This window comes from Hibiscus syriacus, unplaced genomic scaffold (genome assembly GCF_006381635.1).
Source record: "Hibiscus syriacus cultivar Baekdansim isolate YM2019G1 unplaced genomic scaffold, ASM638163v2 tig00117016_pilon, whole genome shotgun sequence".
NCBI classification, from domain to species: domain Eukaryota; kingdom Viridiplantae; phylum Streptophyta; class Magnoliopsida; order Malvales; family Malvaceae; genus Hibiscus; species Hibiscus syriacus.
In genome coordinates this window covers 422,387-442,390 of record NW_024063525.1, presented here as the reverse complement: position 1 = coordinate 442,390, position 20,004 = coordinate 422,387, and the positions used below count along the sequence as shown (strand labels likewise).

The 20,004-nt window shown below is 33.2% G+C and overlaps 1 protein-coding gene across 1 annotated transcript; it reads right to left on the bottom strand.

Moving 5' to 3' along the window:
* Positions 1–7,864: 7,864 nt before the first annotated feature.
* LOC120195462 (homeobox-leucine zipper protein HAT22-like) lies at positions 7,865–9,204 on the bottom strand. The gene is made up of 3 exons (XM_039197483.1): positions 8,604–9,204; positions 8,437–8,516; positions 7,865–8,340 (listed from the first exon to the last, which is right to left on the bottom strand). The coding sequence occupies exons 1-3, from the start codon at positions 9,087–9,089 to the stop codon at positions 8,046–8,048; spliced, it is 861 nt and encodes a 286-aa protein (XP_039053414.1). The 5' UTR covers positions 9,090–9,204; the 3' UTR covers positions 7,865–8,045.
* Positions 9,205–20,004: the final 10,800 nt, after the last annotated feature.

Below are 20,004 nucleotides of genomic sequence, written 5' to 3'. Positions count from 1 at the left end.
TCCTTCAAGGTATTTTTCCAAAACTTCTATTTTATCAATTTAAGAACATAGAACTAGTTTTAATTAGTTCTAGGTTGAATTTTTGATCGGGCATTGATTATTTAGTGATTAGAAACTAGATATTACAACTAATTTCATCAAAAAACACAAGATTTTTTCAAAATTTTCTAAATTTTTGAAATAATTATTTTTTTAAATTATTGTGTTTTGATTATGTTGTTATTATGAAAACTATACATATATTGTTTCTCAAAACCATATTTTTCAAAAGTTTTTCAAAAACTTTGCCCATTAGGATTGATTTAGAGAACCTTGAAATATTGAGGACTCAATTGAGTTTTGGGATTGATTGAATTGCATACATGTGTTTTCTAAATTGCAGGTTATCAATTCTATTCTGATTTCCTAAACCATGTCCAATCCTAAACGTGTTAGGTCTTCATCTAGTCATTCACACCGTCAACCAAATCCACCTCCAAATCCTCCTTCTATTCCAATTTCTAATCCTAATCCCATTGATCCTAATTTGACTATCCAAAATTCGTGTTTCAATCATCATGGTCCTAGAAATCATCGTTTTTGGTATTATCAAATATTTCGACTCTTACAAAATCCGGGAAGAACGTATTCCTTCTCGTCAAGCTATGTTAGCTATCAATTTTAAATATCTTCGTCTTTTACAAGAGTGGAAATTTGATAAACTCTTTGACCTTGAACCCATCGTTTACCATCAACTTGTTCGTATTTTCTATTCTAATGTTGTTTGTGTTAAAAACCAAACTGAAACTGAAACCATAGGAATTCGTTCCTACCTTCTAGGACAATTCTTATATATTGACTCGGCTTACATAGCAAATACATTCGAATTAGTTAATGATGGTATTTCAAATGAAAAACAGGTTTTAGGATTTCTTTATAAAAGAAGAGATAGTGCGAGTGTCCTAGACCTACATGAACGTTTTCTTCATCTAATGATTTCTTGGTGGTTTCGACCATCCGGATGTCGTTATTCTACTCTTAGAGCCTTAGATCTTTGGTGGTTACATTGTTTCAAAAGCAATATTAAAATCAACCTACCTCAGATTATTTTTGCTGAAATTATTGAAACCGTAAATCTTGTTCCTAACAAAAAACTCTGTTCATCTCTTGTTTACGGTTGCATTTTAAGTAATCTGTTTTCCAAAGCTGGGCTTAGAGTCGGTCTAGATGCCGTTTTTCCCCTTAAGAAATAAATTAACCTTCTTTCCTTAACGAGAGCGGGATGGATTAAGGATAAGGAAACCGGTGAATGGGTTTGATCTTTTGCAAATACTCCGGGAGCTAGTTCTTCACAAGCTCCACCCGAAGCTGACAAAGATCTCGAGGTTGAGCAATTAATACGAGACATCGATGAAGCCGAAGATGAGCCTGAGCAGCCCGAGGAGCAGCCCGAAGAGCAAGCACAACAAACGCATCCAATGCCTCCATATTTCCAATCCTTTATGGAGACATTCGATTTTCGATACGCTACTATGGATTCGCGCTTTACTTCTATAGAGTCTCATTTATCTACAATGGGAGCTCAACAATTAGAAATTCTTCGGGAAATGCGTGCAAATAATGAAGCAACCAACGCACGTATTAATGACCTCACTAACGAAATGGCCGCTATGCGAGCTCGTTTTCCTCCTCCTGATCCGGATATGTGATTCTATGTTTTGCTTTGAACTTCAAACTTATTGTTTTAACATTTTGAATATTTTGGAATGTTTGAATTTGTGGATTGATTGACTTTGAATTTGTTTGGATTTATGAATGGTTAGAAATTATCTATTTGGTGTGATTAAATTTATTCATTATTGCATCATTTACTTCATGATTAGATATATGACCAATTTTGCCATTTTACATTAATTACGAATATTGATTATGAAACTAATGGCTAACGTTTCTCTTGCTTGTGATCTTAGCAGCTTATATTATATATAATCAATTGGCTAAATGATTTCAAAACCTTGTTTAAATTCTTTAAAATGTCTTTTTGATTTAACAAAAAGGGGGAGAAGTTAAAAATGATAAATGGGAGAAGTGTTAGTGTTAAAGTAAGGGGGAGTAATTTCAAAACTTGACTTCAAAATCTTAAAATTACTAAAATGTTTTGTTATATCAAAAAGGGGGAGATTGTTGAAAACATTTTGATATTTCGATATAACAAATTAAGTTAAATGAATTTTAAGATTTTCCAAATAATTTTTCTAAGTATATTCGATAGAATTATTCGAATATCAAAACATTACTCCAAATATTTCAAATATCATTTTTAATCTTTACTCAAAGTGTAAAATTAAGTTTTAAACTTAAAACAATTTCAAAATAATTTTACAAAGTATTTTGAACCATTTCAAAGCCAAAAATTTCAGATTGCTCAGAGGGAACCGATTCCCCCCCAAGGGGGTACCGATTCCCCCCTGAATGGTTTGGCTCCGAGAAATCCAGAATGCTCGGAGGGAACCGATTCCCCCCCCCAGGGGGTACCGATTCCCCCCTTGTATAACGGTCGAAATATTTAAATTTTACACTTAGGGAACCGATTCCCCATAGGGGGTATCGATTCCCTCCACGCTCCAAACTGTTTTATTAATTGTTTTCACACTAAAACGGCTATATTATTTTCTCTAATAATAATCCCCAACGTTCAGAAGTGATTCAAGGTGTATTTAAGCAAGCTTAGAAGCCATTGATCAACAACAAGAAACATCAAGCAATTAGAATCAAGAGAGAATCAAAGAGAAAGCATCAAACCTCAAGTTTGAGCATTTCAAGCCTATTTTTCATTCAATATTCATTTTTCTTTCAAGAACACTTATTGTGCTCAATTGTATTTATTCTTGAGTGTTCTTTCTTTGTTCTAGAATTGTGCAAACATATTTGCCTTGTGAGGTTTTTCTTGTAAGTTTGCAAATTTGTATTTCTCTTTGAGAAAAGAGTGTTCTCAAGAATTGGGGTATATTCTTGAGGGAGTTGTAAGGTTATCTCTTTGGCCTCAAAAGAAAGAACAAATTAGTGAATTTGTTGGAAAATCCTTAGTGTGGATAGCTAAGGTAGTGGACGTAGACTTTGGTTGATAAAGTCGAACCACTCTAAATCGCTGTGCAATTTCTTTCAATTTTCTGCAAAAGCTTCCACCAAAATTTTTATTGCCAATTCACCCCTCTCTTGGCCGATTCAGTCAATCGATTAACTCAACACTAAGACTTTTGGAACTCCTCACATATATAAAGGAGGCTCCATTCAACTTTGAAAATCATATTTTTTTGATTAATAATACGGGAGTATGTTTTTGCAAGTGTTTATTACCTTGCACATTCGAAACATTCTTTATCATAAATTTCTTCAAGTTCTTTGTGAGGGAGATTTTCACACTTCGATTTTCCTTCTCATTACGATTAGGAGGGTTAGTTAGAGTTAATTATCGAGTTCATCTAGTAAATTACGATTAGGAGGGTTCGTAGGACATTTATGCATCATCCTTATCATCACCATTATCATCTCATGACAATTACATCACCATAGCCATCTTCAAGCAATCATATACATACCAAGGAGAATTTTCAATTCTATTTTTTTCATATCTTTATTTATCTTTTCGTAATTCTTTTATATATTTATCATCATTATTACATTGTTTTCCTAATCATCATCTTCTTGTTTTATTTCTAACAACTTTCCCATTCAAGAAACCCTAATTTGCGACAAAATCTCTAATTCCATCCAATCTCGTTCTTTGAATGATTCTAGATCCCTAGGCTTAATTCTTCAACTTCGAGCAACATTCATCACTCCACTGTCGTCTCCTATCAAGTATAATGGCAAACACACGTATTGATGTGGACTGATTTTTTTTGATATGGAATCCATGTGTCATCTACATCATTTCCCCTTTTTATTTTATCTTCTTCCTCCAAAGATGAAAGTTTTTTATTTTCATATATATGTCAGGTCAACATTGTAATTATCATTTTTTTGACGTCTTCTTCGACCACTAAAAAAAAATATTGATGAACACACCTCATTGTTTCCTACTACTCTATCAGTTTAAATTTTACCTAAAGCACAAAATTCATAAATTCAACCATGAAACCAAAATCTCATGAAACCTTAAAGCATATGATATCTACCATTCGATCAATGTATAATCAAGATATACAACTTGCTTCCTCCTCTACTTCCCCACCATTAGGATTTGGAAGAATATGTTTCATCATATAGAGAAATCAAAGGGAATTTAAAACTGAGTTTTTCACAAAAAATAGAGAAAATTTTTGTTCAATTTCATAGTTTCAAAAGAAAAATATGCAATCATAAGGATGTTAAGTATTTAATGGTGGAGTGACAAAAAATGATCAAATAAAAAATTTAGTGAGTAAATTAAAAGTTTTAAAACTTTAGTGACAAAAATAAGAGTGAAAAAAATTGAATGATAATATTTGTAATTTACCTTAATTTAAATTTTAACTCAAATTCTAATTGAATCTTGAAATATCAGTACTATATCGATTAGATCATAATGTTACTCTAACTATTAGTTCAAACATTAATGGATAGCTAATAAAAATTAAAACACTGCAGAAAACTAACCAAATAAATAAATATCTGCCGACAAAATTTAAATACAAGCATCCAAAAAATAGTTAGATAGAGTGGGATTTGAATTTGACAAGGTTATTTTAGCCTTCCATTATGTTTGCTGCACCTACGGAAGGAGCCCATCAATCCCCACTTTTTAGTCACGGATGAGTCGGCCTCACCTCTTGTTTAACCAATCATAATCATCTCTCCTCACCTAATTCTAACCAAATCCGTTTACGGATAAAGTTTAGTATTTTAATTTCATACCTAATTTCTTTAGTTCAATTAATTATCTTTTACAAAAGCTAGAGAATTCATCCTTTGGCACCCAATTCTTTTACAAGCACATATGTCAAACAAACCAAATACTATAAATAATTTGATGTTGACAGGGTTTTTACTTTTCTTCTGTATTTATTTGAAAATGAAAGATGATTGATTATGGTGAAGAAGAGCAAAGAGTTGCACTCAAGGTATCCATAACTGGTGGGCGACAGTGCAGCATATTTAATATACAAAACAACACGTAAATGCTTTGTTATTTTGTTTTAACCTGTTGTATAAAAAACACCCAGATTATATTGACGACAAGAATAAATACAAAACAAATAATGCAATCAATCCAACATGGACCGACAAATTAACCAACTCAAGACACATGTTTTGCTATTGCAAGCTTCAAATGAATGAGTGTATTGTGTTTTGCTATTGCAAGCTTCAAATGAATGAGTGTATTCTATGTTTGAGTTCAAAGGAGGGTTGAGGTTCATGTCTGTCATATAACGATGAAGAAAAGATTGAGAGAGGCAGGGAAAGTAACCCTAATTTTCCAGGAAAGTGTGTGTGATAATTGATAGTAGTAGTATTTGACAAGGAAAAGTTTCTAATCACACATGTTATTGTCGATAGCGTGCATGTAATGAATACGGCATTTAACTTGTGAATAAGGAGCACCCGTGACTGAAAGACTAGTACTGCTCCACACCCTCCACTTGATGAAACCTAAGATTGAGAGATGATTGGATTCCTTTTATAGTAAAACTGGAAGATGTAGTTTTTTGGGATGACATTTTGGAATTTCTAATCAAGAGTGGAAGTTTTTGAGGAATATGGATGGATCACGAGAATATAGGAGGTGATCAAAATCTTTTAAAATTTTAAATTTTCTTATTATATTTTATATTTATGATATAATTTCATCTCAAATTTTTTTTAATATCGTACGCTTAAGATTTTAATACAAATTTTAGATATTTATATTTCTAACGTTAAATTATTTTATGTTAATTCCTGTCATTGTTATAGAACGAGGTTTGTGTCTTTGATCATCGATTAATAAAAGGGGTTGAGGTTGAGCCTTAAACACCCAGCATCTCACCAGACCATCATTTTCCTTCTCCTTTTCTCTATTTTATTTTGGGATTTTCAAACTTCTTTTTCTACAAGCTTCTAACCAACTTTTCCCTTTAAAAAAAATATTTTCTTGATCTGCGTGAGCAATTTTCTAATTTTTCGATATAAAAAAATTGTAAATTTTTTGTTTTAGTCCCTCTATTATACTCAAGTTTAGATTTTTACTTTTCTTTTCATTTTAATTTGACATGATTTGCTTCCTTTACTAGAAATATTAACTAACAACACTACAAAAGTAAAATGATCAGATTATATTAATTTAAAGGGACTAAATCTCACATTTGAGAATAATAAAGGGACAAAACCAAGATTAGACCTAGCGATTTTAATGTACTTATATGATTTGTATCATAATAAAAATGATGGATTATACATTCGTGCATGTAAAACAAATGAAATTAGAGAGAAATACACGTGAGCAAACCTCCCTCCCCACACCCTTTTCCTTTCTCACTTAATCAATTTATTCTTCATTTGAGACAGCCAAAAAGTTGGACACCATCAAAATGGGATGAACCTTTGTACCATTCTTTCGATGGAATATTTTTTATTAGTACGGGTGATTAATATATATTTAAAAGATCTTCAATCATTTGATGAAGGTCGTAGCTAGAATTTTTATAATATAGATAAAGTCATAAATTAATGCATAACATTAAAATTCGATAAACTAATGTAAAATATAGTTAAACTAACATAAGACTATTACAAGCTATTAAAACAATAATCAAAAGAAAATATACATACATACTAAGGGTGTTCATTTTTTAGTTTTAATCGAAATTTGTCGACTGAACTGAATTAATTCGGTTAAAACGGACGACCACTAAATTAGTTCGGTCGGGAAATAATTAATTTTTTCAATATTTTACGGTTACTTTGATTCAAAATCAATTAATTAACTAAATTAATCGAATTAACAAAAATATTAAATATATTATATATATTAAATAAATATTTAAAGCTTAAATCTATTAAGAATTAAGACCCAATTATTTTTTAATCACATTATATCCATTAAATTATCAAGATCTAATTAAATTTTGACCCCAAATAAAAAAAATCTACATTAAAATTAAATTAATCTAATTAGAAAACATATTAAAAATTTTGATTAATTCAATCATCGATCGAATTAATCAAACTTTATTCAATTTGATTCAGTTAATAGTTAGAGAAAAATTGATTATTAATAAAAATTTAGTTTGACCGGTGATTGAATTAAACGAATAAACACCTTTAATACATACAGTGTCAAAACTTTTTTAAAAAGGTGTTATTTTCTAAATTTTATATTATACATATAATTTATATATATAAAGAAAAAAGATTGGAAATTTTTTGGGTGTCAATTAATACTTTAACATCTCTATAAATCTTATGCTCAAATCCAAAACCTGTAAAAGTAACAATAATTATTTAACCACCGAAATATTTTGGATTGTAGAACATAATGCTTTATATTACTAATTTATGTATATATATATATATATATATATTATTAAATTCTTACATTATTATCTTTTGATAAGTGTGTTAGAAGAAGCTTCAACGAAGTATATATGTACAAAAGAAAGTCCTAAATTTTCTCATAGTCAATGTGAACATCATTATTTTTCTTCTTTATAAGTGCAATTTGATAAATACAAACTAAAAAAGAAAAACCAAAGCGATGTTGTCATCATCAAATAATTTTTTTAAAATCCATTGTTTCATCCATGGCCATATAATTACCTGAAGCTAAAGAAAAGGAATTTAAAGGGGAAATTTGATAAATATACCGTTACACACGAAACAAGACAACTAATACTAAATACAAAGAATACTAACCCTTTCACAGATTCTATATATGTTTTCTAATGATCATTACAAACAAAAGATGAGTGGATTCTACAAATTAATTAATTGAATAATTAAACTAGTTTTAATTCACTAGAAGCCATCAACCAAAAATAAAGGGGTTGTTGGCTTGTTGGGATCTATTTTCTTTCCTTTGATACTAAGGCTCTAACAAAAAAACATAATCAACATGCTGCAGAAGGATTGCTTAAGGGATTGTTGTTATAGAAATGGTGAGGCTTCGATGCCATCGAATATGGGTTGTCGGAATTGCCATTGGCATCGGCGACGCCGGTAGTTGTTTGACAAGAGGGGCAGATGGTGAGGGTGGGCGCTTGCATGTGCAAGTGAAAGGGTTGAGCCAGTTTCAGTGCCTTGAGCTCTTGAATCTCCTTCTGCAGTCTCCTGTTTTCATCCGTTAGTGCCTCGTAACACTTTTTCAATAACTCACAGTCCGTCTCAGTTTGCTTCAGCTTTGTCCTGTGCTCCCCCAAAATAGATATAAATAATGTTTCCATTGATTTGGGAGGTATAAATTTAGTGGGTCTTCTGTAAATATGTTGCTATTTGATTTACCTGGCTCTCCTGTTTTGAAACCATACTTCAACTTGTCTAGGCTTCATGTTTAATTCCCATGCTAAAGCTTGTTTTTGTTTCTGTTACCATAAAATATAGCAGCAAAAGATTAATCAATCAATTACGAGCATACATATACATGTATATATATATCAGATAAAGCTTACGGGATTGAGAGTGCTATGTTGTTTGAAGCTTTCCTCGAGAAGAGCAGATTGTTGTTTGGAGAGACGGAGTTTCTTTCTTGCATTAACACCTTCTTCATCTTCATCAATGAGTTTAGAAGAATTATTCTTCTTCTCTACCTCCATTAATTCTTCGCTGCTAAGCTCTCTCTCCCTCTTGACCTTACCGCTTGAAAACGATAAAACAGCACTAAGAGATGAAGCTCGGCGATACAAATCACCGCCCACGGTAGATTTCACATCAACCTTTTGTGTAGCAGCAGCCATAACCTGATAACTCTCACCTCGCCCGCCACCAGAAAGCCCCAATGTGAGCGAAGATTCGTCATCAAAACTCGTTGATTCAAGCTTAAGAAACGATGGAATCTTATTGGGAATTTGGTTGTGATCCTGCTTGGATGAAGACTCCACGGTCGATGAGAGGCTTAAACCGAGAACGAGGCCAGTGTTACATGCATCAGTACCCATCAAAGCTCAGAATTTTTGTTCCGGTATTGGAGTCGGAAAGCGTGCTTGATAGAGGGGGAAATAAAGGAGAGTGGGGACTATGATTACTAGTAATCAAAGGAACGAATAGAGTAGAGAAGTGAATGTAGCCTATCCTTCTCCTTGTTCTCTCTCTATTTAAATATATCAAGATTGACTATTTAAAAGTTATTATTCTCTTAAAAATCTCTAATTTAAATAATTTTATTTATATTTTTAATAATTTAAAAGATATTTTAAATATATACTATATTATAATCATCTTAAACTATAAAAAATTATAATTATAATCTTCTCGATTAATATTAAAATAACAAAAGCATAGCAGATTTCCTGTTAAAACTATTAGGAAATGATTCTTCAGCACTTTGACACTTGTTAATTGCCAAAATGGCTATAGTTTAACAGCAATGAAACCAATAAAGTAATGCGCATGGATTTACGAAGTCAAAGGCATCCTTGGGTGCATCTTGATAGCGTAATATGATTATATGATGCTTCCAATATTACATTATCTCTAGCTGAATCCAATCACAAAATGACATTCAATTGAATACAAACCAAACCCTAAAAAAAGAACAGGTAAAACATAAACAAATGACGTGGCAATTTGTTTTGAATCAGGGTTTTGTTTTATCAGGAAAAGGTGTGTGGCATTGTTTCCACGAAATATATATGATGGGCTTGTTTTATCTATACTTTTTTTTATTTCAAATTTGAAAGAGGAACTAATAATATTTAGGGTTAATTACCTCATTTATACATAAAATATACACAATTTTAAGTTTCATACATAATGTTAAAAAAATATCAATTTCACACAGAATGTTTTATATCATTAACAGGTTCATCTATTTTCGTAACAGAAGGTGACATGAAACTCTTAACAAAATGTCACATGAAACTTTAGAAATGGGTGACGGGAATGCCACGTGTCACGTGACACCCATATAAAGTTCCACATCACCTTCCGTGACGAAAATGGGTGAACTCGTTAACGGTATAAAACATCATGTATGAAATCGATAATTTTTAAACATTATGTATAAATCAGAGAATTGGGTATAGTTTATGTATGAATGAGGTAATTAACCTTAATATTTTTATTATTTAATACTAATCAATTGGAGGTATCTTATCTTATCTTCCCATTACCTCATTACATATGGGAATAAGAGCCCGCTAATTTAATCAATTGGAATAATGACGAGTCAGTTTGATTACTGCTTTTTCTTTGGTGATTAGGATTCTGTTGAATTTGGTTGGCGCGAGTGTACGGCCGGTGACTACACTTCTACTTTAAAAAAAAAAAAAGTGGAATTTGCCAATGGAACGTTTAATCCAAGCGACTCACTGGAGAGTAAGTCAACTTTAAACCTCATTCATTTTGCTTTACTATTTCTCATTCATTTTCCGTAAATTAGGGATTATTATTTACTAATAATATTATATCCACGCTTAAATCATACAAAGAATATGTTCTGTTAGAGAATTGTATGGATTCAATCATCTGAATAAACTCAAAAACTGTTTCATATGTAAAGAAAAGAATATTATATTGTTTCTAGAAAAAGAACAAATAAAAGATGCATTTTTCTTATTCATTGAATGTAAAATAAAGAAAAAGGAATGGAAACAAAACCTGAGCCAGCTGGTGGCAATCAGATTGTTAGCCATTAATTTTGGACCTAATTAGATAGACATTGACTTTCAGTGGTTGAGAATAAAAATAAACATTTATTTATTTTATTAATCAGTCCAATAATGGCTTCTATTTATGTACGCCTATGATATAAAATGAAACTTTCTGCAAAAGGACAAGGTAGCTGCGAGTATTTCCCCCCCCCCCTTAAATATATCATCTCATTTATTTTATTAAAAAAAATTGATATTTTATTATGAAAAATGTAACAATAAACAAAGTGAAAATTTATTAGATGATGGTTTCAATTAATAATATTTGTTCATTTCATTTATAAGGTAATTTTTCATTTTTTTTTTCTACATGTAAAAAAGAAATGAGTAATTATTTGAAATTATTTTAAAATGTGTAGATCTGAGTCATCACTTCTCATAAAAAAACGGCTTATTATTTAATACATAGTTAGTCCACTTTTTATAAAGAAGATTAGAATTGCACCAAATGTGTATACTTTTTAATTTTAAAAAATTAGATAAACAATACATAAATCATCAGCATTTGACACCATTTATACTCGGATGATTGTCGCGACCGTCTTTTGGATGGGTTCGAAATTGGGCTTCGACTTGGATTAAATACTTTAGAGTCGCCACCGACTATTTAAAACGAATTTAGGTGGGTCAGATACCATCTTACCTGATTTGTGTTATACCAGAAACGTGCCGGGTTCAGGAGTCGGTTACGGTCAAGGAATGATTAGCAACCTTGAACCGCCCTTTCAATACCAATTAATTTTTCGGTTGTCCTTAATTGCGAAAATTGAAATTGAAAAAATCGATTCAAGTTACTTACATTTGATTAGTTGAGATTTCTCCAAAGATGTTAGAGGGAATAAATGAATACATAAATAAATACTAAATTAATCAAAAAAACGAAAGAAAAAACTAAAAATAAAATTATAAAAAAATATTTAAAAATGAAATTAAAATAAATAAATAAAGATAATCAAAAAAGGAAAAATATTAAATAAGATTATAAATATATATATATATATATATATATATATATAATAAGATAAAATAAAAGGAAAAAAATAAGAAGTAAATAATAATAATAATAATAATAATAAATGTATATATATATATGAGGGGGAAAATGAATAAAAAAATAATACGAGATTAAAATAAAATAAAATAAAATAAACATGAAAATAAGAAAAATGACTACTTTAAAAGAAAATAAAATTGAGGGACAAAATTAAAATAAAAATCAGGAATGATTTTGAATTAAAGGGCAGAATATATGATTACAAAGAAAGGGGGACTGAAAACATAATTTACCCTTTTTAAAAGCAAAACCCGCGGATCCTGGGAGTTGGATCGGGTCGCGCGCGGGTCGGGTTGGCCTAACGGGTTTAACATAAATACCAAATAAACCCCAAATTATCTTCATTTCTCCGCCTCTCAAATAACTCCTCTCCAAATTCTCTCAACTAATCCCAAAGCAAGGAAACCCGACCACACCACGGTGGCTAACCGCCGCCACCGCTGGTGGCCGGAGAAAACTAAAATCACCTAAAACACTCCTCTCAACACCGTGAGTTCACAACCAAAACCCAAATCGCCAAAAAATGGCCCGATCGTCGTAGATCTAGCCCGAAAGGCTCGGGTTTTACCTTTCTCGGTGCGTCCCTTCGGCTTCCCGGCGAGCTCTTGGTGGTTGATGCTTCGGTTTTTATTTTTGTTGTGTATTTACCTTCTTTGTTTCTTTTGTGTTGTTGTATTCGAGTTTCGATTTTGTTTGTGGCTGTTTCACTGTTGGTTTCGATCGTGGGTTTCGTTCTTGTGTGGTTTAGGTTCTCGGTTTTCTCGTGGCTATGGCTTTCGATGTTCTGTGTTTTCGTGATGTTATGGGTTTCGATGATTGTTTGGCTTTCTGTGTTCGTTGGTCGATGATGGTTTTTTGTGATGGTTGATCTCTGTCTTGTGCTTTTGTTTGGTGGGGGTATTTATACCCCCACCGCTGTTGGCCGTTCCAATAATCACGATAACAGACTCGTCGTTGGTCGAGATTTCGGGATGGGTCAGTCCCGAATTCCCCGGCCGAAAATCTCGGTGTTGACCGGTGTATGCGCTGTTGTTGGTGACATTCAGGCTTCTGGAACATTTTATCCCGATTTGATCTCGACCGTTGGATTGGGTCAGATCCAACAGTCCAGATCTGACTGCGGCGTGATATAAATTTTAGGGTTTTATTTCCCTAGCTACATTTGATCTTGGCCGTCCATTCATACCCTGATCCAAGGGTCTTCATTAGTGTGGCGCCAGATCCTAAATATAAAAACCCTAGACTCTTGTTGGGCTGGTTCAGGCCCAATATGGACTGTTACAGGACCGTTTAATTGGACCCTGCAACAAAATGAAAATAAAAATAAAAAAGGTAATAATAATAATAAATAAAAAAAGGTAAATAAATTAAAATAAAAATAAACTAAAAAATATTTTCTGAAATTCTATATAATATATTTTAAAAATATTTTAAAATTATATATTATATTTTTTTTTAAATGTTTTCAAAATTATATAGTTTTCAAAAATGTTTTAAAATATGTTTATGTTTTTCAAAAGGGTTTTTTTAAAAAACTATATAATATATATATGTTTTCAAAATGCTTTTTAAAAAATTATATATTATATATTTTCAAAATATTTTAAAAACTATATAATATATATATGTTTTCAAAAATGTTTTAAAAACTATATATCATATATATTTTCAAAATGTTTTCAAAATTATATAATATATATATATATATATATTATAAATAAAATAAAAATATAAAAATAAATGTGGACGAAAATGAGTGTCTACAACTGCTCCTCTTTGTCTTTTTTCGTGGAACGAAAAATAAGACAAAGATAAAAAGACACAAATTTTCATTCGGTGAAGTTGAAGAATAACTCCCTGTCGAATTGGGTTGCGGATGACTCCTCCATCGTGAAGTCGAGTCCATATTAAAATGATATGGAATTGAAGCCGTAGTTCGGAATCAGGATATGGCTTTAAATTACAGTCCACCTCGATCTTCTTCTCGGTTTAAAGATCTTGGTTGGAAAATTCGACGGGAAAATAGTTCCTTGACTCTACCATGTGGTTGATAAGCCCTCGAGCTGAATGAAATCGAACTCAAAGGGTCTTCGTTGACAGATAGTTTTTCTCGACTTAAGCTATGATGTCGGAAAACGATTTCTTGTCACTGAGGCATGGCTAGCCCAGGTCTTCTTCTCGACTTGAAAACCGTGATTGCAGTCAGACAGTAGTGTGATCGAAGTGTCATCGAGTTGAATGGAATCGAACTCGACAATCGTATTGACAGATAGCCCTTATTGCCTTGAGCTATACTATAAATAATGTGCCTTGGAGCTGAGCGTAGCCGAACTCGAAGGTATTTTGTTGGCAAATAGCCCTTCTTACCTTGAGCTAGGTTACAAATAATGTGCCCTCGAAGCTGAGTGTAATCGAACACGAGGGTCTTTGGCAGATAGCCCTTCTCAACTTAAGCTATGTTACAAATGATTTGCCCTCGAAGCTGAGCGTAGTCGAACTCGAAGGTCTTTGTTGACAGATAACCCTTCTAGCCTTGAGTTATGCTGTAAATAATGTGCCCTCGAAGATGAGTGTAATCAAACTCGAAGGTCTTTGGTTGGAAGATAGCCCTTCTTGACTTAAGCTATGCTGCAAATGATGTGTCATTGAGCTGAGCGTAGTCGAATTCAAAGGTCTTTTGTTGGCAGATAACCCTTCTAGTCTTGAGTTATGCTACAAATGATGTGCCCTCGAAGCTCAGTGTAATTGAACTCGAGGGTCTTTGGCAGATAGCCCTTTTCGACTTAAGCTATGCTACAAATGATGTGCCTTGGAGATGAGCGTAGTCGAACTCAAAGGTCTTTGGTTGGTAGATAACCCTTCTCGACTTAAGTTATGCTGCAAATGATACACCTTAGAGCTGAGCGTAGTCGAACTCAAAGATCTTTTGTTGGCAGATAACCCTTCTAGCCTTGAGTTATACTGCAAATGATGTGCCCTTGAAGCTGAGCGTAGCCAAACTCGAGGGTCTTTGATTGGCAGATAGCCCTTCTCGACTTAAGCTATGCTGCAAATGATGTTCCGTTGAGTTGAGCGTAGTCGAACTCAAAGGTCTTTGGTTGGAAGATAACCCTTCTAGCATTGAGTTATGCTGCAAATGATGTGCCTTGGAGCTGAGCGTAGTCAAACTCAAAGGTCTTTTGGTGGCAGATAACCCTTCTCGCCTTAAGCTATGCTGCAAATGATGTGCCTTGGAGCTGAGCGTAGTCGAACTCGAAGGTCTATGGTTGGTAGATAACCTTTTTAGCCTTGAGTTATGCTGCAAATAGAAAAAATTGGCTTCCCTTCACATGTCTAAGCCGGTCGTAATTCTTTAAGTGGTTCCCCTGAGTGGGTCTGAACCAAATGATTTTTGGATGATTCCCTTTAATGGGAAAGCCCACTGATAAATTTTGTCAGCCGAATATCTTCCATTGTGGAATTGAAATATGGCTGGAAACCTGCTACTCATTGTTGAGTTAAGCTGAAACGGATTCGTTCTAAATTAGTTCCAGAACCCATCTAAAGTTGATTATCAATATTTCAATCTGTCGAGTTGGTTGAGGTGTAGCTTCTTGCTGCTGAGTTAAACAACTACCATCAATCTTTAAAGGTGCTTTTGAATCGAGTATCTTTCATCTTGAAGTCAAAACTTAACTCTAAAAGCTACAAAAATTATGTATGTGAAAAGATGATAAATGTGATGCTTTTAAGTATGCCTAAGATGCATGCAATATGAATTGGCCTTGGACAGAGTCTCATGCTTTGTCTGTCGATCTTGATCATGCCCCATTCTCTTATTGGGTTGAAGCCTTTCACATTTGAGACTGTCCTGTTTGAAAATGTTTTTTTCCTTTCTCTTATTTAGGAGGGAAAAAAAGATATGAAAATAGAAGAACTCTGTAAAACATTGTTCTTTAATTCAGGCTCGCAATCGAATCAAATCATAAACATGAATTCAAAGAATATAAGAAGAATCAATAGCTCTTTTAATGCTTTCAGAGTTATAGCACTTTGACAAATGTTCAAATGGATGAGTTGGCTTTAGGTTGATCTAAGGTTTCAGCCATAAAAAATGTCATTCTTTCAGTTATTGCAACATGCTTTTTCTTTGACTTGGCATTTTAATTGGATGCAGACAAAATGACGCAACTAGCATTATCAATCACTAGACCTTCTATTTCGGTTCTCTGAAATCTTCTATTTGTTCAAGTTTTGTAAGCTCCTCTACCAAAGGTAGTGCAGAAATATCAGTCTAAAAATGAAATTCCTGAGTGCTCGTGTGAAGTTGACTATAACAGGTGTTCCTTAACTCCCTTAGTCCATCTTTACCAAAACCTCCTTATTTAAATTTTTCATTGTCTGGCTAACTGAATCCATAAAGCCGGGGCGTTTAACCATTTGCTCTAGAGATACAACTCAATATTATAAGTACCTTTATTAGGCTAGCTGAATATTATACATAAAGTCGGGGCGTTTAACCAATTGCTCTAGAGGGACAACTCAAGCTTTATTTTATAGTATAATCACCTTTATCAGGCTAGCTGAATCTTATCCATAAAGCCAAGGCGTTTAACTAATTGCTTTAGAGGGACAGTTCAAGCTTTATTGTGTATATATATAATATTATAATCTGGGTATACGGATTCAATTTCTTAAATTTGTCAAGAAGAACCTGTTATAGTCTAGGTGTTTTTTAAAGTCAAGGAATCTCATCTTTAGAGTTTAATTTCCAAGCAACTGACCTAAACTAGATTCACCTACTCGACTATTCTATCTGTGAAGATTATTATCATCACTGAAATTCTTAAACAAAAAGTATAGTAACATCATATACAAAAGATGCCCATGTTGTCCGCACCTATGTACATCTAAATACCAAGCCTTATTAAGGAAGAAAGAATTTCAAGATTGCAAGTTTGATTCGTTGCTCGTCATCTTTAAAGTAACATAAATTTATTCAAATGTCTTTACAAACAATCCGCATAAATGAATTGAAATATCCAAAGAAAGTTAAAAAACAAGTTCCAAATATGAGAAAGTTCAAAAAAATCAAATTCAAACAAGATGCCTCAAAATTGAATAAGGCCTCATCAGGATGCCCCACTTGCCATGACACTTTCTGCTTTGGGAGTGTCATTGCTTTCATTGTAAAATTCCAGCTCTTTTCTATCCATCATTAGCTGGACCAAGACTCTAAATTCGGTACATTCTTGTACATCATGTCCATCTTCATTGTGATAACAATAATAACTACTACCTTTGGAATCTGATGTGCCAGGATGTAGTGCAAGATACCCCACATTTATCATTTGCTTCCATACCCAAGCAAGAGGCAACTTCACTTCGGAGACTTTAGTTTTGGCCTTTTTACCGTTTTTCTTGGTGATTGCACTATCCTCATTCTCTTGATGATTAGGTAGAGGGTTATGTGCAATGTGGGGTAATTCTGTATTGTTGAAATGAATCCAACTCTTGTTGCGTATTCTTTGGATAACCCTCTTAAAGGCGAGACAATTTTCAATAGCATGCGCCGAAACACCGCCATGATATTCACAGTGTGCATTTTTGTCAAACCATCTGGGGTATGGGGGCTTTAGTGGTATCTTTGGGTAGGGCGACACCACATGTGTGTCAAACAATTGTTGGTAGAGCTCCTTGTATGTCATGGGAATGGGATCGAAATGCTCTTTTTCTCTACTTGATTCTCTAGAAGATGATACAGCTGCAGCTGGTTTTAATTTGCTGATGATATCTCTTTCTTTCTTCTTCATGGGAGGCTTTCCACCCGACCTACCTCCTGGTTTATTGGTCGTTTTGACTTCTTCCCCAAATTTCATAATGCGGTAACCATCCAAATTATTTTGAAGTCCTGATAAGATTCTGGGTAAGACAACTACTTGCGGGGTAGGTGACATAGTTACCCCTTCCGATAGACCTGCTCCAGGTGCACTTGTATGACGTAGGCCAGCCAACCTGGTAATGATCTGATCGACCAATGACTCTTTCCCTTTCGTAATTGTATCTAGGGCACTCTGGCTATTTTAATTTATCTTTTCTTCTATATCCTTCTGCAACCTTAGATGTTCTCTTCAAGTTGAGCAATTATGGCTTCCATTTTCTTTTGGTTTGAATGGGGATGACACGTGTCTGAAGCTTGTGGAGTTAAATCCGACGTTTGTTCCTTTTGATGAGACATGCCTTTGTTAGTTAATGTGAATGCAAAGAAAATAACAAAATGCAAAATATGTCTAAATGCATGATGCATGAAATGTCCAAGTCATTGATCCAAAAAATGTGTCTGTTATTATAAATAATCCTTATTGGGGACAAAAGTGTTACATCTGAAGAGACAAAAACATTTTGATAGTATAAATCCCGAACAGCCTCTGACAAGTCGAACCGTTCTGGCTCATTTGGCTAGACTGTGCCAGTGACGAGCTGCTTGTCAAAAAAAAGGTCTCGAAGGACTGCATCTCCGACTTTCACTCTCTGCTGAGCTTGTTTCTAACGAAAGTTCCATTAGATCCCTCCATCCAGAGTTTATCGACTTGTTTATTGAATTCGTCAATAACGGTCTCCAGCTTAGCTAGGGTTTCGCCATCTTGTTCTCGTAGTTTACGAAAGGACTCTCCGTGTCAGTAACCTTTTCATCGTCTTGCCCCTGCAACCTTTACCATCTCAAAAAGTTGACGTTTGATGTGTATAATGGAAATCCCGAGTATTCTCTAATCATAGCTGGACATTCTGAGCTTTTCATCTCTTGTATTATAACTCCTTTGTTTATTAATGCAGATTATTCATGTTTAACAACACGTTTTTGGTGGATCAACATCTCTTTTAAATGATGAAAACAAAATAAAAGAGAACAAAAATAAAAAGAGTTAGTGAGGTAAATCAAAACAATAATAAAAATAAAAAATTCTACCCACATGATATCTACCCCATATGCTTATTATTCCTAGGTGGATATGATCTCTATCCTGCATGCTAATTTCAAACAAATCCTAACCGCATATTTGTCTAGTTCACATGCTTTGAACAGAAAAATAAAGCAGAAAATAATTTTGGCATCCTAGGGTTTGAAATGAGGTTTTGGGCTGGGCTCTAATTCCCTGTACTCTCACGGATTAGGTTCTAAAAGGGTACCCGAGTTCTCCTTGTTGGTGCCCCCTTGGGCTTGCCAGACCCTTAGTCCTAAGCCCATTATAAGCTTATGTGGACTAAGTTAAACTCGAGAGGATACATTCGCTTATGCTTATTCGGTGAATAAATTCACACGAAGACATAAGATATATGAATCTCAAAGGTTACTTGCTAGGCTTGTTCGGAGAATAAATTCTCACGAAGGCGTCGCTTTCACCCCACTTAAAAAGGGTTCGAAGCTCGGGTATAGAGCCAGAGATAGAAACTTTTCAAAAATCTGAAATCATTGAAAAAAATGTCAGTACAACTATTTACTAGAAAAAATAATCAAAGGTAAATAATTGTAATCGAATAAATAAATAAAAATAAAAATTTATTATTTTCGCATGAAAAGACAATCGAAAATTAATTTTGGCCTGACTCACTTACCTTTCCCCAGCGGAGACGCCAAGCTATCGCGGTCGTCTTTCGGTTGGGCCCGAAATTGGGCTTCGACTTGGATTAAATGCTTTAGAGTCACCACCGACCATTTAAAATGAATTTAGGTGGGTCAGACATCATCTTACCTGATCTGCGTTGTACCAGAAACGTGTCGGGTTCGAGAGTCGGTTACGGTCAATGAAGGATTAGCACCCTTGAACCGCCCTTTCGATACCAATTAATTTTTCAGTTGTCTTTAATTGCGAAAATTGAAATTGAAATTTAAAAATTTGGTTCAAGTTACTTACCTTTGATTAGTTGAGATTTACTAAATATAAAACTATAAAAAAATTATAAAAAATATAAAACTATAAAAAAATTATAAAAAACTATTTTTAAAATATTTTTAAAAAATGAAATTAAAATAAATAAATAAAGATAATCAAAAAAGGAAAAAATATTAAATAAGATTATAAATATATATATATATATATAAGATAAAATAAAATAAAAGGAAAAAATAAGAAGTAAATAATAATAATAATAATAATAATAATAATAATA

Excerpts from the sequence above, each read along its gene's own strand:
- LOC120195462 (XM_039197483.1), bottom strand. The coding sequence starts at position 9,089 with ATGGGTACTGATGCATGTAACACTGGCCTCGTTCTCGGTTTAAGCCTC. Across the intron at positions 8,517-8,603 it reads AACATAGCACTCTCAATCCC|AAACAAAAACAAGCTTTAGC; the intron begins GTAAGCTTTATC and ends TTATGGTAACAG. Across the intron at positions 8,341-8,436 it reads TTTCAAAACAGGAGAGCCAG|GACAAAGCTGAAGCAAACTG; the intron begins GTAAATCAAATA and ends GGGGGAGCACAG.